Raw genomic sequence first — 20,659 nt, 5'->3', positions numbered from 1 at the left:
TAAATACACGCCACTGATGATCTTGTGCTATTAACACTCTTTTATCATCGCATGTATCCGCAAGAAAGGTCGTACATATAGATACAAATGACTTAATCAGACCTTCATACTTTTGTCATTTCCATCTATTACACCGAATTCATATGTACATTTCCATCATTACCTCTCCTTTGCACACGTTGGGTAGGGGCATAAGTAGGTTGTAAACCAAAGGCTTCAAGGTAAAGGTGCAATACATTTGGTGACTCTGACAGTTCATGCTCTTCCATCCACTTTGCATCCATAGGCGGATAGTTCTTGAACTTCACCAAATACCGTCTTGCAACTTGTCCTTTTAACTTTTCTGTCCTTATGTGCCAAAACTTGCTCAGGTACCAGGATCTCATCAAGTTCCTCAACTTCTGGCTGATCCTCATCTGGCATATCTTCTGGCACATCACCCACGAAGGGTCTTAGAAGACTCACGTGAAATGCATTATGAATCTTCCATGCATCAGGCAATTTCAGCCTGTAAGCCACATCACTGATCTTGTCAAGCACTTGAAAAGGCCCATAGTAACGCATGTTGAGCTTAGGAAACAGCCGTTCCTTGCCTTTCATCTTCTTTAACCTTGCCTTTTTGAACCTTAACAGTACCTAATCACTAGGTGATGACAGCAATTCACGACGGTGACGATTAGTAGTCTTTTTCTGCTTTGCCAAAGTCTTCTCCAAGGCAACTTTAATTTTCTTATACATCTCATCCATATTCTCAACTATTTGATCTGCCTCAAAGATCTTGTCCTTTGTATGCAAAATGGGAGGAACCTTTTTACCGCCTTCAACAATCTCAAAAGGTGCTTTGCCAGTCGACAAATGCACCGTCACATACTCAAGCATAGGCAAATACTGTTCCCACTTGCCTTTATAATCTGAACATAGCATTTCAGTAGATCTAAGACAGTAGAATTAGCCTCTTCTGATTGTCCATCAATTTGTGGATGAAATGAAGACGAGAACTTGAGCGTAGTGCCCATGTTCTCAAACAATCCTCTCCAGAACAAACTGGTCATGCGAGTATCACGATCACTGATAATCGATTGTGGCATACCATGGTACTTAAACACATTGTACATGAACAAGCGTGCCATCTGATCAGATTTTATCTTCTTCCTGACAGGGATAAAATGGGCCTGCTTGCTGAACCTGCAGATAATGGTCCATATACCATCATTCCTTGTTGGCGTTCTTGGAAGATCAAAGATAAAGTCCATAGCAATGCTTTCCCATGGCTTATCCGGAATCGGCAGTGGTTGTAACAGCCCTGGTGCCTTTTGCCTGTCAAACTTGACCTTTTGGCAAATCACGTATGCTCGCACAAAGCATCCACATCTCTCCTCAAGGTAGGCCAATAGACGAATGTCTACCGCTTTAAATGTCTCTACTGCTTTAACTGTCACATCAATACCACGATGCCCTGCATACGGTGGGACATGACTCTCTTCCATGACCTTATGTCGCAATGGTCTAGTGACACAAAGTCTGCCATGCATCATCATAAAACCATCTCTGAGGAGGTAGTGCTCATGATGTTGCCCCTCTTGCAACTGTTGAAAGATCCTTGCAAAATCTTCATCGGTAGCATATTGTTCCTTCATGTCATCTAACTCATGATGATAAGGAATTGAGACAGCTGAAATTTGTGGCTTCCTTGATAACGCATCAGCCACAACATTCTTCTTGCCTTCCACATGCATAATCTTGAAGTGGAACATAGAAAGAATGTTTGCCCATCGCATATGCTTGTTGGATAACTTTGATTGTGTCAAGAAGTATCGCAAGGTCTGATGGTTTGTTTGGATAACAGAATCAACACCCAAGAGGTAGTGCTTCCAACTAGAAAGCGCACGAATCACGGCCAAGAGCTCTTTCTCATAGACTTGCATAGTCCTCTCTGGCCCTTGCAAAATTCGCCTTTCATAAGCTACTACCCGTGCATCTTGCATTAGCACTGCTCCGATGCTACTGCCACACGCGTCACACTAGACCACAAATGACTTCTTGCGATCTGACAAAACAATTACTGGATCTGAAGTCAACATTTCCTTTAAGAGACTAAAAGCTGAAATCTTTTTTTGGGTCCATCCGAAAGTGACCTCTTTTTTTTTCAATGCGTGAAGAGGCGATGCTATCTCTGCAAAATTCCTGATAAACCTTCTATAGTAGGAACACAATCCCAAGAAGCTTCTGACATTGTGCACAGTCTTCAAGTCTGGCCATGTCTTAATAGCTTCGACCTTTGCGGGATCCATTCTGACACCATCCTTAAGACTATGTGGCCAAGAAAGTGGGTCTCTTCTAGGAAGAATTCACTTTTCTTAGGATTGACAAGTAACCTGTGACTGTGCAGCTCTTCGAACACAACGGTCAAGTGACGCCTAATGCTCCTCTTCATTCTTCAAATAGACTATCATGTCATCGAAGAACGTCCCAACAAACTGTTAATGCAAGCAGAAAATCCGGTCCATCATTCTGTTGAACGTGGCAAGAGCATTTGTTAGACCAAACGACATCACTAGAAACTCATAAAGACCAAATGTCGTTCTAAACGCAGTCTTGTGCACATCCTCTGGCCTTATACGAATCTGATGGTACCCACTCTTTAGGTCTATCCTGTTGAAAATTGCAGCACCCTTTAAACGGTCGAGAATATCATCAATTCGAGGAATAGGAAACTTATTAGGAACACAATCCCAAGAAGCTTCTCACATCGTGCACAATCTTCAAGTCTGGCCATGTCTTAATAGCTTCGACCTTTGCGGGATCCATTCTGACTCCATCCTTTGAGACTATGTGGCCAAGAAAGTGGATCTCTTCTAGGAAGAATTCACTTTTCTTAGGATTGACAAGTAACCTGTGACTGCGCAGCTCTTCGAACACAATGGTCAGGTGACGCCTATGCTCCTCTTCATTCTTCAAATAGACTATCATGTCATCAAAGAATGTTCCAACAAACTGTTGACGCGATCGGAAAATCCGGTCCATCATTTTGTTGAACGTGGCAGGAGCATTTGTTAGCCCAAACGGCATCACTAGAAACTCGTAAAGACCAAACGTCGTTCTAAACGCAGTCTTGTGCACATCCTCTGGCCTTATACGAACCTGATGGTACCAACTCTTAAGGTCTATCCTGCTGAAAATTGCAGCACCCTCTAAACGATCGAGAATATCATCAATTCTAGGAATAGGAAACCTATTCTTGATGGTATTGTTGTTCAACGCACGGTAATCAATACACATGCGCCATGAGCCATCCTTCTTCTGCACTAGGAGCAGTGGGGAGCGGGGAGCAAAAGGGTGAAGAACTAGGCTGAATCAGCCCCTTCTCTAATAACTCCTCAACCTAGCCCATAATCTCTTTCTGCTGCGCCGCACTAACCCTGTAGGGAGGTCTATTTGGTGGGCTACACCCTGGCACCAAATCTATCCGATGGTCCTCAGGTCTCTCTGGTGGCAATTGCGACGGTAATGAATGAGAAAAACAGTCACTAAACTTTTACAAAAATGCTGACCTTTTTTTATCTAACATAGATAAATTTGACCGACCATGATCTGAGACATCACGTGCAAAAATCAAGTACACAGAAAGATGATTCTTTATTATAGAAGTGATAGCAGAAGCAGATACAATAGGGACAGACTCCCCTTTGAGCTTTACATCCAAAACATGAGTTTTGTCCCTATGCTGAAGGGTGATCGTCTTGTCGAAGACATCCAGCACGCCATGCACTCTGAACATCCACGGAATTCCAATTAGCCCATCACACCCTTCCAATGGCATGATATAAAATTCTTCTGTGTCCACATATGATTGAATATGCAGACGTAGCTTTCCAATAATGGGAGTAACACACTCTGAGTGGCCAAGACATGCCAACCCTGCCTGTGCTGTGTACTCCATCTCTTCAGCTCTGATGCCCAACTTCATATCTAACTTTGGTGAGATAAAGTTGGCTTTGGCACGTGGATCAAAGAAGATGAGTGCCGTCTGATCCCTAACTTTACCCCATGCCTTGCATAACTCATTGGCATCTGTACTGGGCCTATCACCCACCATGTCTACCACCAAACCTGTTGTGGGCTTAGGCTTCTTGCCTTTCTGGTCTTCTTTATCCTCTAAGTCAGCTGGTCTTTTTCTTTGTGGACAATTGGTAGCAAAGTGACCAGGCTGCTCGCATATAAAGCATTTATTTTCAGCCATTAGGACCTTCTTTTCCTCAAGCGACTTGCGCACAAAAGGCTTCTTTTTCTGTTTTTTTGCCTGCGCTCCAGAAGTCCCGGTTGAATCCTTGTCCTTGGTGGCCTTTTTTGACACCTGCGACGCTTCAGGAGCTGTTTTCGCAAAGAGCTTCTTCGCTTAATTTTTCTTTTGTTGCCCTCCTTTCTCGTTGCTTGGAAACCCACTGTCCTCTCCTTTCAACAAGGCAAGACCAGTGTTTGCAACTTCCATAAGCTGAGTGAGGGTAGCCACTCTGTTCTCGGTACAGTAATCGCGAAGCCCTTTAGGCAGCCCACACCAATACTTCTCTATTTGCTCTGTTAATCGCACAAATTTGTAGGAGGTCATTGAGAGTAAACCTTTACAAAACCTCCGATTGTACTCTAGCAAGCTCTTGCATGTAGCCGAAGTAAGCTGGCGTCAATCTGTCATGACGTCGTCTTCAAATTCATTTGACAGCCAAGCAGATGTAAACATTTGCTTGAAGTAAACCCAAGTGGCGGGTGCCTGTCCTTGCATTAACAATGTCGTCCACCATGTAAGCGCATTGTCCTTTAAGATAGTGGCAACTTTCCTGACCTTAGAGGCCTCTTTAAAATTCCTTCCTGCATAAGTTGTATCAAACTGCCGGAGGAAAGTGAGAGCCTTTGCTTTATCCTCGAAAGCGCTGAAAGTAGTAAACTTTACGGCCGCACTACCTTCTTTGTAAGCTTTTGGCTTTTTAGTGCCTCCAAATTGTCATACGGAATGGTCTGCAACATGGGCACTGTAGTAGGCATGATCGGCACATCTTGGCCATTCACATTTTGCGTCAGAGGTGCAATATCTGGCTGCTGTCCAGAAAAAGCAGCCATGCCAAAATGACCCCGTGGCACCCCAAACTGGCCCTGGTTGCATTGAAAACCTTGCCGCATGCCGATACTACCATACATGGGGTCATGCCTTGCATACCCCCAAACACTGTTCCTGGCATGTACGGCTGACTTCCAGGCGCATAACCAGCCATACTTTGGAATATTGATCCACCCCCGAAATATCGTGGGTGGTGGAAAAACTGGGTGAATTGCCTGGTAACGAGTTCCCTGCCCATTCAAGACAACATGCGGGCTCTGAAAGGTGGCGGGCTGAACTGGCATAACCCGTGGGATAGGCGTTCTAGCCACCTGTTCAAGCACGGGAGGAACTTGTTTTGGAGCCCCTACATGCGAGTGTTCCCTATCCTGCTGAGTCGCATGAAGCACTTGGGCTTGAGCCTCAACAAGCTCTGTACGCGGTGTGGTTGCGTTGTTGCACTGGTGGCGCTTGCAAGGACTCCATAAACCTTGGATTCTGCACCAGTTGCAAAAAGACATTCATCGTGGCAACTAATTGAGTCCGGAACGCATCATCCCCAAGTTGCCCAATCATAAAGCCCTGTACTACTGGAGGGACATTCACATTAACAGGAGGCACAGTCTGACGTGGCCATGAGCTCTAGCCAATCTCGAAGACCGTAGGAACTTCCTGTCTATCCTTCGAAGAGGAACCCTCTTCCACAATGCCCTTCCCTTTGTCGGCCATAGTGTAATCCCGCATTCCTGTACTCTTGTGTCTTTACCCAAAACAACCGAGGCTCATTTTTGAGGAAAAAGTGATTGATATCCCGGCAATGGAACCTTGAAACCGGCCCGTGGGGCGGTGGACTTTGGCTTTCACCCGAAATTCTTTACTTTAGACACACACACCGAGCACTTTGCAAAGGTAACATGTGACGGGAATTAACACTTAAGCACACGCACGGCTGGGAAGCTAGAATGCTCCAAGCGTACACCGACAACCTGTAGGCCCCAAAATTGGCGCCCCTTTCGGTATTTCTTTATTCTTTAGGAGGGTAAATTACAAAGAAGAGTCCTGGGAATCCTTCACCTATATCCAGCTAGATACCATCTGTTTTGGCCAAATTTCGGCAGCATAACAGCCCCAAAACTTGCGCGAAACTAATTCCCCTGCTAGAACTCACTTCCACTAGCGTATACCTTCTGAGTCCTGCCCAAAAACAGTAAATTCAGCACGCTGTATTTACTGGTTTTTTCCCTTTTTTTCAGCCCCAAACAGTCCTCTGCTAGTGGGGCACGATTCCCAAGGGTTCTAGCATCCGTATGGCTGAAAAACAGTCAATTTACAGCGCATACACAACGCTGAATTCGCACCTGTATGGTGAGGTTATGATCCTCACTGGTGCTTGCTTTGGAGTAGGAGCTAGCTGCTAGCTACCCCTGTTCCTGCTCAAGGAGGCTCTTGCCTCAACACAAAAGCATGAAACCACATAGTTGTACATTAGTCAAATGAAGAGCCCTCTTGTGGGGCATCACATAACTGCACGTAGGGGAGAGAGAGCAGTGTGTAGCGTGCAGGGCATCACTCCTAGCACCACAATGTACAGGTGTCACGTGACACATCCCAACCCTATGTGTCCGTGGACAAGCTACACCACAACAGGGTTCAGTCAGTCCAGTCAGTTTAGATTAGCAGTGATCTGGCACTTTTGTGAGTCTATTCGTAGACCGTGCATGCCCAGTCACTTAGCATAGATGCATATCCTCCGGCTGCACACAGCATGATCATCGGAATTCCCATCAGAATCCATTAGCATCAGTTAGTGGAATTTTCCAGTGCATTTAGCATATTTTCCTATTTATTGGTTATTTTCACTTATTATTTTTAAGTGACTTTCCAACAAAAGTAGGTAGGGCAATTTTGCTAAGTTAATATATAAGCAAACCCAAGTTAGCACTTTCTGGCAGAAGAGGCAGCAGGAGCTTCCCACTCAACAGGCAACTTCTCAGCAGTACTCCCCTCAGCATCAGACCCATCGCCATAAGGTCCCCTCCTCTTGGCGTTTTTGTCCAGAATCAGCCATCGCCAGATCAGCCCATTACTTGGCGTTTTTCTCCCCTTCTAGCATACCTCAGCCCAGCGTTTTTCATTGCAGAATCGCCATATCTTCAGCAGCGTTTTCCTTCACAAAAACGCTAGCAAACTTCAGCCCCTTTCAACGTTTTCTGTAGCAGTCACTAACGCTAGGAAGGCCAGCAAAATCTCAGCATATTGCTAGCGTTTCTGCAGCAGGTCAGCGTTTTTGTTTTCAGCCTTCATTGACAGCAGATCCACGCAGTTTTCGGCCTATGCACAGTAGCAGATTAGCCCCCAAGTCGGTTGCAGAAGTTCCCCCATTTTCAGCCATAAAAACGCAGCCAAAACAGTCATTTTCAGCCACCGAAACAGTCCCGAAATTCAGCGATTAGAAGATCTCAGATTTCAGCCGTCGTCATCGCCGTTGTCGTCATTGGCATAGTCCCATTGCATCAGTCCATGGCATACGCATTGTACACCTTTGTGCAATCAAAGTAGACCACTCTCGCCGACGAGAGTGGGGCCTTCGGAGGAGGGTTTTACAACCTCTTGGTGTCGTATCTCTTCTCTCTCCTTCTCTCAGTCTCATTCACTTGCACACACAATATCCACTCACTTTGTTCGTGACCACAACACTCTACAAGACGGAAAGCTCTCTCTTTCCCTAAGAACTAAAAGGAACCTTGAGCAATAAAGATCACTAATCTTGAGAATTACAACATTCATTCCAGTGCACCTTACAACAGGAGAGGGAAAGAAAGCACTCCATAGCTCTTAACCTCTGACAATTGCAAAATGAGGCCTCTCCCAGCTAAAAATTCAGCGCCCATTTTTCTGCATGAGGCAAGTACACAGGAAAGTGCCACTTGGCACATTTACAAGCATTTGCCTGTTTCCGGGTTGCCGCCTAAAAATCTCCCAACTGGCTGCCCAATTGACTTCGCGGCAGAGTTGGAAAGTGTTCCCCTGATCATACTGAAGGTAATGACGCGAACACATTTCATGGCCCAAAATAGCAGTTCCCTAATTTTTAGGAGATGCTTCCGTTGGGCTCCCATTGGTCATATGACCATCTATCCTCATTGGGACTGCATCCAAAAGTGCAATGTGGCCCAACTGTCGGATACTTTCTGTTGGTAGTCCCACCTTGACTTTATGCCTTTATTGAGTTCACTTCCTAGTATCCACCAACTTGCTAAGTGCGACGGGGGGACCTACATGATCTTGCTCTGAGCTTAGACATCCTCTTACTATAGGAATTCCAGTGCCGACCACTTCCCGTCTGCGGGTGAAACTACCGTTCACATTGGCCATACAATGTCCGACCGTTTGCTACTTCAAAAATAGGGTCTCAAAAATAAAATAAAAATCATTGGAAAGAAACCAACAACTAAGGTAAGTAGTTGCCACGTCCTCGTGACACTACCAACCAAGTGGCCTCTCTGCGTGCTAACCATGGGGTTCGAAACAAGGGGCTGTCTCAAGCGCTCCTCCGTGCAAGTGGTTGGTGCTGCTTGAGGCCACTCCGTAGTTGCTCCCAAGAGCAAAGCTGGCTCTCAGCAAATCGATCCTCCAGTCTCCTGCTCTGACCAACTCTGCGCATCTTTGTAAAGATCCACCTGGTGGAGGGGCTCCAAGGGCCTCCTACATGAGGCACTCGAGAGCTCTAAGCCTCTAAAGCAACTTCTTCTTCCAGGGCTCCTCCCCTGGAAGCAGTCCTCTGACAGGAAACTTACCAAGAAGGGCTCTGCTTCGTTATGCTGGGTCCATGATCCCCAGTACCCCCTGAGAACGTGGTAGAGTGATGACCTGCGAGGATACTTTGGTCCGAGCTAACTGAGTGTCATGCTTGACCAAAGAAAGTTCCTGATCAACCTCTCTAACTGGCTGATACAGGAGCTCGAGAAGATCCAACAAGATGTGATGTACCACATAGTAGCCAACAGTACCTGGTTGGCCACTACAACTCTGTCTTTCAAAGAGAGGGTGCCGAACTCCAATGTAGCAACTTCCTCTTGATGGATAGGAGGAGGGGAGTAGTCTGCTACTCAAGGGACAGGTCCAGGCCAACCAGGCAACCCAAGTAACGAAGTGCAGTCCCTAGGGGAATCCATTTGAAACCTTCGCCTGGTGACCAATCAGGTGTAGGAGCACTGCCAACCCAGAAAGCAACTGTCTTCCTCCAGTTGATCAGTGCGCCTAATGCACAACAAAACACCTCAAGAGCTTGCTCACACCTGTGCAGATTGGCCTCTTGGCCCAAAACTGAGTTTCGGCAAACTCATCGTCAAGAAGCTCATTTGTCCCTAATAGGGAGCTCAAGACCGCGAAGGCCAACCTACTGCGAAGTCAAAAATCTTGTCATCGCCTCAGCATAGAACAGAAAGAGGAAGGGGGCAAGAGGGCAACCCTGTTTGACCGAGCGCATCCTCTTCTCCCTGCCAAGAGCACTTGATTGTGCGTACGCGTGTAGAGAGTTGACACACCTCTGATCCAAGCACTTGTGAAACCCATCCTGCGTAGAGTGCCCTCCAGGAAGTCTCAGTCAACTTTGTCTTAGGCCTTCTCAAAATCGAGTAGTATCACCAAGTCCTCTCCTCGGAGACGAGTGAGGGCAGACGCCTCCCAGAAAGTGAAGATGTCGTCAAGGATACTACGCTGGAGGAGGAGGAGGTGGAGGTGGAGGAGGTGGGACGGAGGCGTCTGAGAGTGGGGGTTGGTTGGGGCGGGGGGATGAAGCTGAGGTGGAGGGAGCCTCCTCAAGGGGGTCCTGTTGAAGGGGGTAAATGGTTTCTTGTTAGAACCCAATACTACTGAGTTGCAGGAGGTCGGCCGCCAAGGGGAGCAGTGTGGTGAACCCGTCCCCATCGGCGGCGGCCTAGGCACCTGTTGCCAACCATCAGTTGACTGATCGCTGGCCTCTGTCGAGGTACCAGCCTGTGTGTCCTGGGTATTTGTCTGTTGGGCCTATTCAGCCTTGGGAGGCTGCGCAAGCGCTGTGGGTCGAGATCTCTTGCCAGGAAAGGCCTTTGCTAAGTGGCCCATTTGTCTGCAAATGAAACATAGGTTCGGGAGACCTGAATACTTTACACTCTGCCTAATCCAACCTCCACTCACCTGAGGCAATAGTATCACCTTCGGGAGGGAGTGTGTCTCGAACAAGAACCCGCACAATAGGCAAACTTGCGACCTTCACAACTGAAGCTACAGTGCGCGTTGACTTTAGAACCGTCCCAAACATGGAACCAATCTTGGGAAGTAAGGGGAGATACTCTCCTCTCAGACCCGGGAAGGAGACCAAAATAGGCAAGTCGGCCTCCTCCTCAAGCACATCTGTAATAGGGTTAAAACCATGATGTCATCGTTTGAAGTAAGCTCGAGTTGCGTGGATGCCGAGCGGGCTCATTGATATCACCTTGGGAGAGGAGTTTGGCCTGAACTAAATCCCGAACCTCGTCCCAACTGGGTTGAGTACCAATGATCTTGCGGATAACCGAGGTGGCTTGCAAGCGTTGCACTTCGGCCATCAAGTTCGCTCGCTCTTATAGCGAAAGAGCAAGTCGAAGGGTCGGCTCCGCGGTGTCGGGCCAGGGGGCTTTTGTGGAGTTCCTCTGAGGTGGAGCAGAAGCCACCATTCTGTGTCTGCTGCTGTCAAGAGGACGGCGTCGGCGTCAAGGCGCTTACCAGGAGGTTGAAGAAACAGCCTACAAGCAAGCGGAGAAGCGTAACACTAAGGGGAACGAGGCGCCGCGGGGGGGGGGGGGGGCAGGCAAGGCCGCCAAGGGGTGAGAGGACAGGTGTAGGGGTGGGTAGCAGCAGCGCGCAGGGAAGAGGGGAACGCGAGGCTGAGAAGGGGCAGTATTCAACGATAGCGAGGGGCAACGAACAACAGCAACGAGCTCTTCAGGCTTGCAGAAGAAGATAGGCTCCTTAGTGTAGTCCATTTTGGTGGCATATATGCAATCCTTTCTTTTATTACTGCATTGGCCACCTCAACGTCTTCGGACTTTCATGTCTAGGATTTTGGATTTTGGAGGATTTCTGGTCTACTTGCTCCCAGAAAAAAGGCTTGCAAGGAAGGCCACCTTGTTATTCAGGAAGGCCACCTTGTTATTCGTAATGGTAGAGCAAAAACAGCTCTTGACGTTGATGTTTGCTTTTTTGCGTTCTCATGCGGTTTCTACACTAGCTTTTGGGCATTGGCAGCCTTCTTATTGGGATGTGGTTTTTTGCAAATTTGAAGCCACCATATTTGGCTGCCCCCTTGCTTCCAGTCTTGTAGCTGATTGGAAAATATTCACGAAGGAGTTGTCATGGCATGGTTGAGGTGATGTGAGTGGCAATTCGCTCCAAATGGAGAGTTTGCATTGAAGTCGGGTTTTTGATCAGACTACTGTTCAACGGTCTTCAAGACCGGCTTATTTTCTCTCTCAGAAAGGCATTGAAAGCCATATTGGATGTGATCGACAATGATAGACAAGTGTTCTCGTTTAGGCAAGCTGCTCTAACATTTGGTCTTGGAATTCATTATAGACACATGTGGCACACCATTAAGGATCTGGTTGATTCCATATCTCCCATTTCGTTGCTTGTTACTGAGGGTCGAATTAGTGACTGACAATATGTTGGTTCTTCGATCCTCTCTATATCCGCGAAGGTGTATTGTCATTTGCAGTCATCGTCTTGGATACAAGAACACTGTAATAAAGTATGGATTATGAACAAAGGTGTTGCATGGTGGTGACATAAAGTTATGAAAGTGTGCCATGCTAAGCTTCCTTTAAAGGAGCGGTTGTTTATGTGGAGATGCATCATTGAGGTCCTCCCAATTGGCAGATTTCTGTACTCCAGAAGATTAGCTTCCTTGTGATGTGTTCGTTGTGGTGCCAACATTGAGAATATTCCACATTTATTATGGTCTTGTTTGTTGGGTTAAAGGCCTAAATAACCCCTTTTTGTACATTTTTATACTTTGTCTGGACACATTTTTTTAAGGTCACTTATAATAAAAGTGGGAAAACCCAAAACTCACTTATTGAGTTTTCCCCAAAAACGTGAGCCCTCTCTTCTGCTAGCGCTTCCTCTCCTCTGCTGGCCTTCGCCTCCCTTCTCTGCACACACACTGCACTTCCTCGCGTGCTCTTTCACCACACACCGCCGCGCGCTCATCAACTGGTATCAGAGTCCGATTAGGGTTTGCCCACAAACCTGCAAACGCTGAATTTCAGCCAAGAAGGTCAACTTTCTCGCGAGATTTTGCAATTTGGTTGCCAAAGGACTCGTCCCCGGACACTAGAGAGCTCCTGGCAACCCAAATTGACCTAAAACAGGCTGAAATTAGGTCAAAAACAGGAAATTACAGGTTATGACAGCGAAAATACAGGTTTTGCAAATGATGTATTAAGGTGTGGGAATACTTTTGCTAAGTCCCCGCTACCCGAAAACCCTGAAATTGCCGAAAAACAAGTCTTAAAACAGGTGTTTTAAGCAAATTTCAGATTTACGCAGGTTTTTGCAAGTGTTTTTATGGTGCGATTACATTAGGGAAAGTGCAAATTGATGCAATCTACGCACGTTTGACGAATGTTGTCTATGTATGACCATTTGTGGCTCAATTTCATGCAATTTTGATGCTACAAATTGGGGCTTTTGTGTTTACATGCTTCTAAAGGCTGTGTATTAGCCTTATGTATGTCTTTTGAGGCTAAAAACAACTAAATTTGTTGTTTTCGAGCACAAATTCGCTCGCTGAAATTTCCTGCGCATAAATTTCAGAAATTGAATTTTGTGTCCAAATCGACCTATTTTGCCCCAAATTGCTCCTGTGACCATTTGGAGCTGTAGTGCACATATCTGTGAGGCTATACTCCGATTTTTGCGCATTTTGCCCAAAAATTCAGCGTATTATCCCTCTTATTTCGTGCAACTATGGCCTCATCTTCTTCGGATGTGAAGAACCTCTTCGAGATTAGGAGGTTCGGTGGTACAGGTTTTGATCTTCGGAAAGACAGGATTTAGGGAATCCTATTTCTTAAGGATTGCGAAGGGGCACTTGAACAGGTGAAGCCGCAGAATATGACGGATGAAGCATGGGTTAGCATGAACAGGAAGGCCGTTACATACATTAAAATGGCCATGACCGATGAGACCGTCATTGATGTGAAAGGTCTCACGACTGCTTTTGATGTGTGGGAGAAGTTGAAGGGAATGTATGAAAATACAACGCCTGTCAACCAGGTGCACTTGATGCGAATACTTGTTGGCATGCAACTAGATGAGTCCAAGAGCGTGGCAAAACACTTGTCATTATTCACAGGTACTTTGTCGCAGTTACAGGATTCTGGCTTGCTCCCTTTTGATGATAAGCTGAAAGCTATCTTCTTGCTTATGACCTTACCTGAGTCATGGGAAACTTTGGTGGTTTCGTTGTCCAATAACCCCAATTTGACCTTTGATGGTGTTAGGGATTCTATCCTGAATGAAGAAATCAGGAGGAAAGCAAGTGGAGAGGGAGGCAACTCTGTCAACATGGTTAGAGGCAGGACAGAAAAGAAGAATGCTTATGCACAAAGAAGTAAGAGTAAGAGTAAAGAAAGGGGAAATGCAAGCAAATGCAAGGGTGATGTGACTTGCTATCAATGTGGCAGGAAAGGTCACAAGAAACCCGATTGCAGGTACTATAAAGCTGAGTTAGAAAGGAAAAAGAATGGTGGAGACAAAAAGAAAGAGAAGAAGGAAGTCAAGGCAGATGCACAGGATAGCTCAAAGGACAAAGAGAAGGCCAATGTGGCTTCTAGTGTCGTGATTGAGGAGTTGTCAGATGTAGAGGACATCTTGTGTGCCACTTTGTCAGATGATGATGCTTATGACTTTGATACCTCTCTAAATGTTCATTCACAGGACATGCAGATCACCAAGAGTGATCTTATCGATGCTTTGTTGACTGTCAATGATGCATTGTCCCAGACTTGGATTGTTGATTCCGGTGCTTCATTTCATGTGACTCCTATCAAGGAGTGTTTCTCTACTTTTGATGCGGGCAAGCGTGGCCATGTATACCTTGGAAACAATCATGCATGTTCCATTGAGGGTATTGGCACTGTGCATCTCTCCATAGATGGCACAAATGAGCTTGTCTTGCATGATGTTCGATATGTGCCGGGAATCAAGAAGAGTCTGCTTTCTGTTGGTTAGATGGATATGCATGGTTACAGCATCTTGTTTGAGAGAGGATTATGGAAAATGACTAAAGGCTAAGGCTGATTGTAAAGGGCACAAAGAAAGGGACACTTTACTGCATGCATGGAAAGGCCGTGTTGGACAAGTTTATTGCATTGGCTGAAATTAACTCTCACATGGAGTTGTGGCACAAGAGGCTTGGCCATATGAGCCAAAAGGGCCTTTCTAAGCTTTGTACTTTGAACAAGCTTGATGCTAAAGGCACAAAGCTTGACTTTTGTAATGAATGTCAATATGGCAAGCAAGTAAAGCGTTCTTATTACTCTGGTGTCTCTCGTAAATCTTGTGTGCTTGATCTTGTACATTCTGATGTATGTAGCATGTCTACTAAGTCTATGGGTGGTGCATGTTATTTTGTCTCCTTTGTTGATGATCATTCTAGGAAAATTTGGGTTTATTTGCTTAAGTCTAAGGCTGAAGCCTTTGCTGCGTTTAAGAGATTTCATGCATTTGTGACCACCCAAACAGGTAGAAAGCTAAAATGCTTGCGTACAGACAATGGGGGGGAGTACACAAGTGCTGAATTTAACAAGTATTGTGAAAATTTGGGCATTAAGAGGGAGCTTACTGTACCATACAGCCCCTCTTCTAATGGTGTGGCTGAAAGATTCAATAGGACACTTTGTGAGAGGGTGAGATGCATGCTGTCCACAGCTAATCTCTCTCATGGATTTTGGGGAGAAGCTTTGAAAACTGCAGTGCATATATGCAATCGATCCCCTCACATGTCTTTGAAAGGTGACATCCCTGAAGAGGTTTGGTCTGACAAGCCTGCTTCATATGATCACTTACGCATTTTTGGTTGCGAAGCTTTTGTGCATGTTAGACTTGAGTTGAGGAGTAAACTAGATGCGAAGTCCATTAAAGGCCTCTTCATGGGATATGGTGAAGAAGGCGAAATGGGTTACAGGATTTGGTTACCTCAGCTCAAAAGGGTTGTACGTAGCCGGGATGTTGTTTTTAATGAGGCAAGGCTGCTTCAAAACAATTGTGCCTCAAAGCATGACCATAAAAGGGTGAAATTTCAGCATGACCAGCCACCTGTTAGGCCTATTTTTGACCCTCAGGATGCACCACAAATGGCTGAAAATGTAGATGATCCAGTGGTGTTTGAGCCAGATGATGTTGGACAGCAAATTGAGGCTCCTGAAGGGCATTTGCAGCCAAGAAACAATGCTGAAAATGGTGCTGAAAATGATGTACAGCAGCCCATTGTTGATGATTTTGTAGTGCCACCTGATATAAAACCATTGCCGGATAATGTGGATCATTGGGTGAAGCGGTTTACTCGTCAAAGACGGCCTGTGAGTCGATATGACCCCTCTTTGCATTACATTATGTTGGCAGATGAGGGAGAGCCTCTTACGTATAAAGAGGCAAAGACATGTGAGCACAGCGACAAGTGGGAGCTTGCTATGCAGGAAGAGATTAAAGCTTTGCATGCTAATCATACTTGGGATTTGGTTGAATTGCCCAAAGGAAGGAAGGCTATTCCTAACAAATGGTTGTATAAAATCAAAACTGTTGATGCAAAACCCAAGTATAAGGCAAGGCTTGTGGCAAAGGGATATGTTCAAACCAAGGGCATAGACTTTCAGGAAGCGTTCTCTCCTGTTGTGAAGATGACCACTTTGCGTGTATTGTTTGCATTGTGGTTGCTCTTGATTTGGAAATGGACCAAATGGATGTACATACTGCTTTCTTGCATGGTGATGTGGAAGAAGAGCTTTACATGAAGCAACCCGAGGGTTTTGTTATGCCTGGCAAGGAACATTTAGTATGTATGCTCAATAGAAGCTTGTATGGGCTGAAACAATCATGTAGACAGTGGTACAAGAAGTTTGATCGCTTCATGCTTAAACATGGTTACAAAAGAAGCCATGCAGACCATTGTTTGTATACCAAACGTGATGAGGATGGAAGCCCTATCATTCTTGTGCTCTATGTCGACGACATGTTGATAGCTGCAAAGAAAAGAAGCACTGTTGATGCTCTTAAAGGGCAGCTGAAATCTGCGTTTTCAATGAAAGACCTTGGGGCAGCTGAACATATACTTGGAGTGCGTGTTACACGTCAAAGAGACAAGCGCCTATTGTATTTGTCGCAAGAAAAGTATATTGAAAAGGTGCTGGACAGATTTAACATGGCTGAAGCAAAGCCTCTTGGTGTGCCATTACAGCCATATGTCAAAATTTCCAAGGATGATTGTCCCAAGTCAAAGGAAGAAGCCAATGACATGCAAAGTGTACCTTATGCTTCAGCTTGTGGTTCACTTATGTATGCTATGGTTGCTACTAGGCCTGACATAGCCCATGCAGTGGGAGTTGTGAGCCGGTTTATGGCTAATCCAAGCAGGTTGCATTGGGATGCAGTGAAGTCCATTATGAGGTACTTGAAAGGGACTAAAAACAAATGCCTCTGCTATGGTAAAGGACCAATGGAGTTGAAGGGATTTTGTGACTCTGATATGGCTGGTGATGGGGATACACGGAAATCCACAAGTGGCTATGTATTTACTCTTGCTGGAGGTGCTGTTTCATGGTGTTCTAGATTGCAAAAAATTGTTGCATTGTCTACGACAGAGGCTGAATATATTTCAGCCACTGAGGCTTCCAAAGAAGCTATTTGGTTAGCACGCCTATGCAGTGAGTTTGGTTTGCCTGCCAAGGCACCTATGCTTGGTTGTGATAGCCAAAGTGCCATATGTCTGGCAAAGAACGCCATGTTTCATGCACGCACAAAGCATATTGATGTGCGGTATCACTTCATACGAGAAGTGCTTGAGGATGGCCTTATTACATTGGTTAAGGTCCATACATCACAAAATCCAGCCGATGCTCTCACTAAGTGCTTACCCAAAGCACAACATCATCTATGCATAGAGATGGTGGGAGTCACGTAGCTTAAAGGCGCCATTTATGCCTTTAAGTGGGAGGTTGTTGGGTTAAAAGCCTAAATAACCCCTTTTTGTACATTTTTATACTTTGTCTTGAACCTGGACACATTTTTTAAAGGTCACTTATAATAAAAGTGGGAAAACCCAAAACTCACTTATTGAGTTTTCCCCAAAAACGTGAGCCCTCTCTTCTGCTAGCGCTTCCTCTCCTGCTGGCCTTCGCCTCCCTTCTCTGCACACACACTACACTTCCTCGCGTGCTCTTTCACTTGCACACACCGCCGCGCGCTCATCATTGTTCTCATACGAAACAGTTTGTGGACTACATCTCTACATCTCTTCACGTGCTTTTCCTTGGAATACCTTTTAATCGATATTTCTGTATTTTTGGGGTGCTTCTGCCAGTGCTTAAGCCATATGCATACTTTTTCAACTGGGTTAGATTTTGGGTGCTGTGGTGGATAGTGTGGAGAGCACGTAATGTCCTCATGTTTCTGCAGATTCGAATATGTACCTTTCTTCAAAACATCTCTTCGGCAGTCTCTTAAAGTTGCCTATGGGAGCTCTAACTAAGGACAAATTGATACAATCTGGCGTGTGGTGAGCATCGAAGTAGGGTTGTGAAGGAAATTGTCTCTATGATCCTGTTGAGATGAAGTATTCTCGAATCGAGTACAAGTGCATCATAGTCTCGTGAAGTTCCTAAGATTGCTTTGCCATTGAAGAGCGCGTTCTTGAAATTGCCTTTGCGCATGCACACACGTATGCAACGTGTGTGTGATTGCACCTCAAAGAAAAATAAATAAATACTGGGGCCACTTGGTGTCCACATGTACGCTCCTGTGAAGAGCTTTTCTAACCTCCATTTTTCAGTATCAGTAAGTTGATTTCAAAGTGGTTCAAATAATTGTGAATGGCTGGTTGAATGCTGATGTGGTTGTCAAAAAACAAATGGATGCCCTTAAGGAAGGAGTAAGTGGCTGAGAGCAGTGTTCTAGATGGTCTGGAAGAAGGGAGTAAGTGGTTCAAATAATTGTAAATGGCTGGTTGAATGCTTATATAAATAAATGGATGCTCAGAAAGGAGTAACCAACCAACCAGGTAAAAACCAACTACTTAAAGATGCAACTTAAAAGAATCATATGCATTTAACAGAATGCACTGCTCTAGATAGTCTAGAAGAGATCCACCCACTGTGCTTTGGATTCCCTGAAGGCTGACTACATTCATGGGATAGAATGCGACTTTCACAGGAAGCACGTCCTTTCTGTATAGGCAGAGATTTTACCATTCAGTAGTCCTACAGACCACCAGGGTGGCTTTATGCCAGTGCTTTTGTATGATTTTAACCCCATAGAGTAGCCAGCCAGGGCTGTGTGTTATTTGTATTTATTTGCCCTCTTATGTCGGTTTTGTATTCATGACTTGTCTCTTTTGATAAGTCTCTTTCAATTTCTTTTCTCTGAACAAAAAAGCTTGCTACTGATGTCTCAAGTTGCTTATTTTGCATTACAGATGTTGATCAGAGTGAAGATATGGCTGCCTCTGTTCTTAATGTTGACAAGAGTGAAGATTGGGCTAAGTCTGTTCTTACTCCTTTTGGTCATAAAAATATTGCAGAAGCTGAAGACCTTAAGAATGCTTTGGTTGAACCCTTGCCACTCAAGATACCCATTGCCACTAAAGCATACAAGACGTTGGACCCACAGATTGCTGAACATTTTGTTCCAAGTGATGTATACAGGGCGGATTTCATCTCCGCTCACATAAACATATTCATGAAACAAAATCTTCAAGGTGGTTCTGAAAGTATGCAGCAAAGACGCTGGGACATAATCTTTGCCACTTTCTGGGAGTCACTGTTGTCCTTAACGGAGACAGAGATGATCAAATTTGACCGGAATGTGACTGATTTCTCAGGGGCATCATCAGCACGGGTGCGTCCTGACTTGTTGCTATGGTCTATGAATAGGCTGGTAGCAAAGTTTGAGGAGAAGAAGGCTAGTCTACAAGATGCTTACAAGGACTTATTAGCTAAGTTGTCTGTTCTGCCTCGTCAGTTTTTTGGGCCTGTTGATTGGATAATAGGCGTAGGGTTGGCAAGTGGTGAGATGTGTGTGTGGGCGTTGAAACAGGGTTGTGAAGGAGTGTGTCTCTATGGTCCTGGTGAGATGAAGTATTCTCGAGGCAAGTACAACTGCATTCTGGTCTCTCTGAACATACTAAGGATTGCTTTGACACTGAAGAGTGCATTCTCGAATTTGTTTTCAGTGCCTTCACCATTCATGTCCCTGCCTGTTCTTACTTATGGCAAGCACGACATTTTGACCAGGAAAATTGGCATTGTTTGGCCAAGAGTGCTCAAAAGGATAGAACCATGGTCCATGCATGAACAGGAGGGTTTCACGACTTTGGAGTATGTAACGACAGCCTATAGTTTGAATATACCACAGCTGATTAAAGGAGAGTGTGTTGTTTCTAGAAAAGATGTCTATAAGGTCTTGTTGGCGGAGGTTGGATACGAGGAGCATATAATCTCCGAGCCTGCCATGCGACAAGCTATCAAAGATGTTCTTCATGCATTGAAGGCACTGCATTGTGCAGGTTTGGTTCACAGGGATGTGCGATGGAAGAACATTCTTAGGAAAGCTGATGGTGGTTGGATGCTCATAGATCTGGAGACTGTGTGGAAATCTGGGGAGCAGCCTACATGTTCATTACGGGTATGGGATCAAAATACCCTGGATGACGGCACACGCTTCACAGAGAAATCTGATTTATATCTTGTCGGCAAGCTCATGCAGAAGCTACCCAGTTCAGGACATCATCTGAGGCACAATCTGCTAAATCGTGTATATGATTGCGCAGAGGATGTCTTGGAGGATGATTGGCTTCGTCAACAATGAAATGATTTTGTGAAGTGTGCTGGTAGCAGGGTAGTTTTCGTACGACGTACGGAACGTCTCGTTCCGTACTGCGGGTCACGTACCGTCCCGTACGTTTCGTACGTTTTGTACGTTTTTTTAAAATAAATAAATAAAATAAAAGCAAAATTCACAATTGTGAATGGATTACATTGAGCAGCCCAACTCTCTCTCTCTCATGCTCTAGCCTCTTCCTATTTAAGCAATGCCTCTCCATCTTGTTCTCCAACACTTCCAAGCTCTCAATGCTCATTGCTCTCAATGCTCCCATGTTCTAGCTCTCAAGTGACAAGCTCTAGAGACTAGAGTCTTGCCTCTCCATCTTCTCTCTATTGGGTCTCTCCCTCTCAAGCTCCCATTGAAGATGTCATAATGTCAAGTTTCTTTAAGTGTAAAGTTTAAACCCAAGGGCCTGAGCCTTAGACGTAAGAATTCTTTGTTTTTTTATTT

General features: G+C 45.2%; 1 protein-coding gene across 2 annotated transcripts in view; it reads left to right on the top strand.

Annotated features, from left to right (window-relative positions):
* Positions 1-20,359, top strand: part of LOC147455217 (crinkler effector protein 8-like) — a 48,575-nt gene extending 28,216 nt beyond the window's left edge. Inside the window, exons 3-4 of one of the 2 annotated variants that reach the window (XM_086514051.1) lie at positions 18,801-19,472; positions 19,557-20,359. In XM_086514051.1, coding sequence (XP_086370177.1) covers positions 18,801-19,472; positions 19,557-20,191 — 1,307 coding nt within the window. In that variant the 3' untranslated portion in view covers positions 20,192-20,359. Of the gene's footprint in view, positions 1-18,800 lie in introns of both variants that reach the window. The other variant, XM_086514050.1, reaches the window with a different exon arrangement.
* Positions 20,360-20,659: the final 300 nt, after the last annotated feature.

This window comes from Adiantum capillus-veneris, chromosome 6 (assembly GCF_014529385.1).
Source record: "Adiantum capillus-veneris isolate H3 chromosome 6, ASM1452938v2, whole genome shotgun sequence".
Lineage (NCBI taxonomy): Eukaryota > Viridiplantae > Streptophyta > Polypodiopsida > Polypodiales > Pteridaceae > Adiantum > Adiantum capillus-veneris.
The sequence above is the reverse complement of the archived record's forward strand: the minus strand, read 5'-3'. Positions and strand labels throughout refer to the sequence as shown.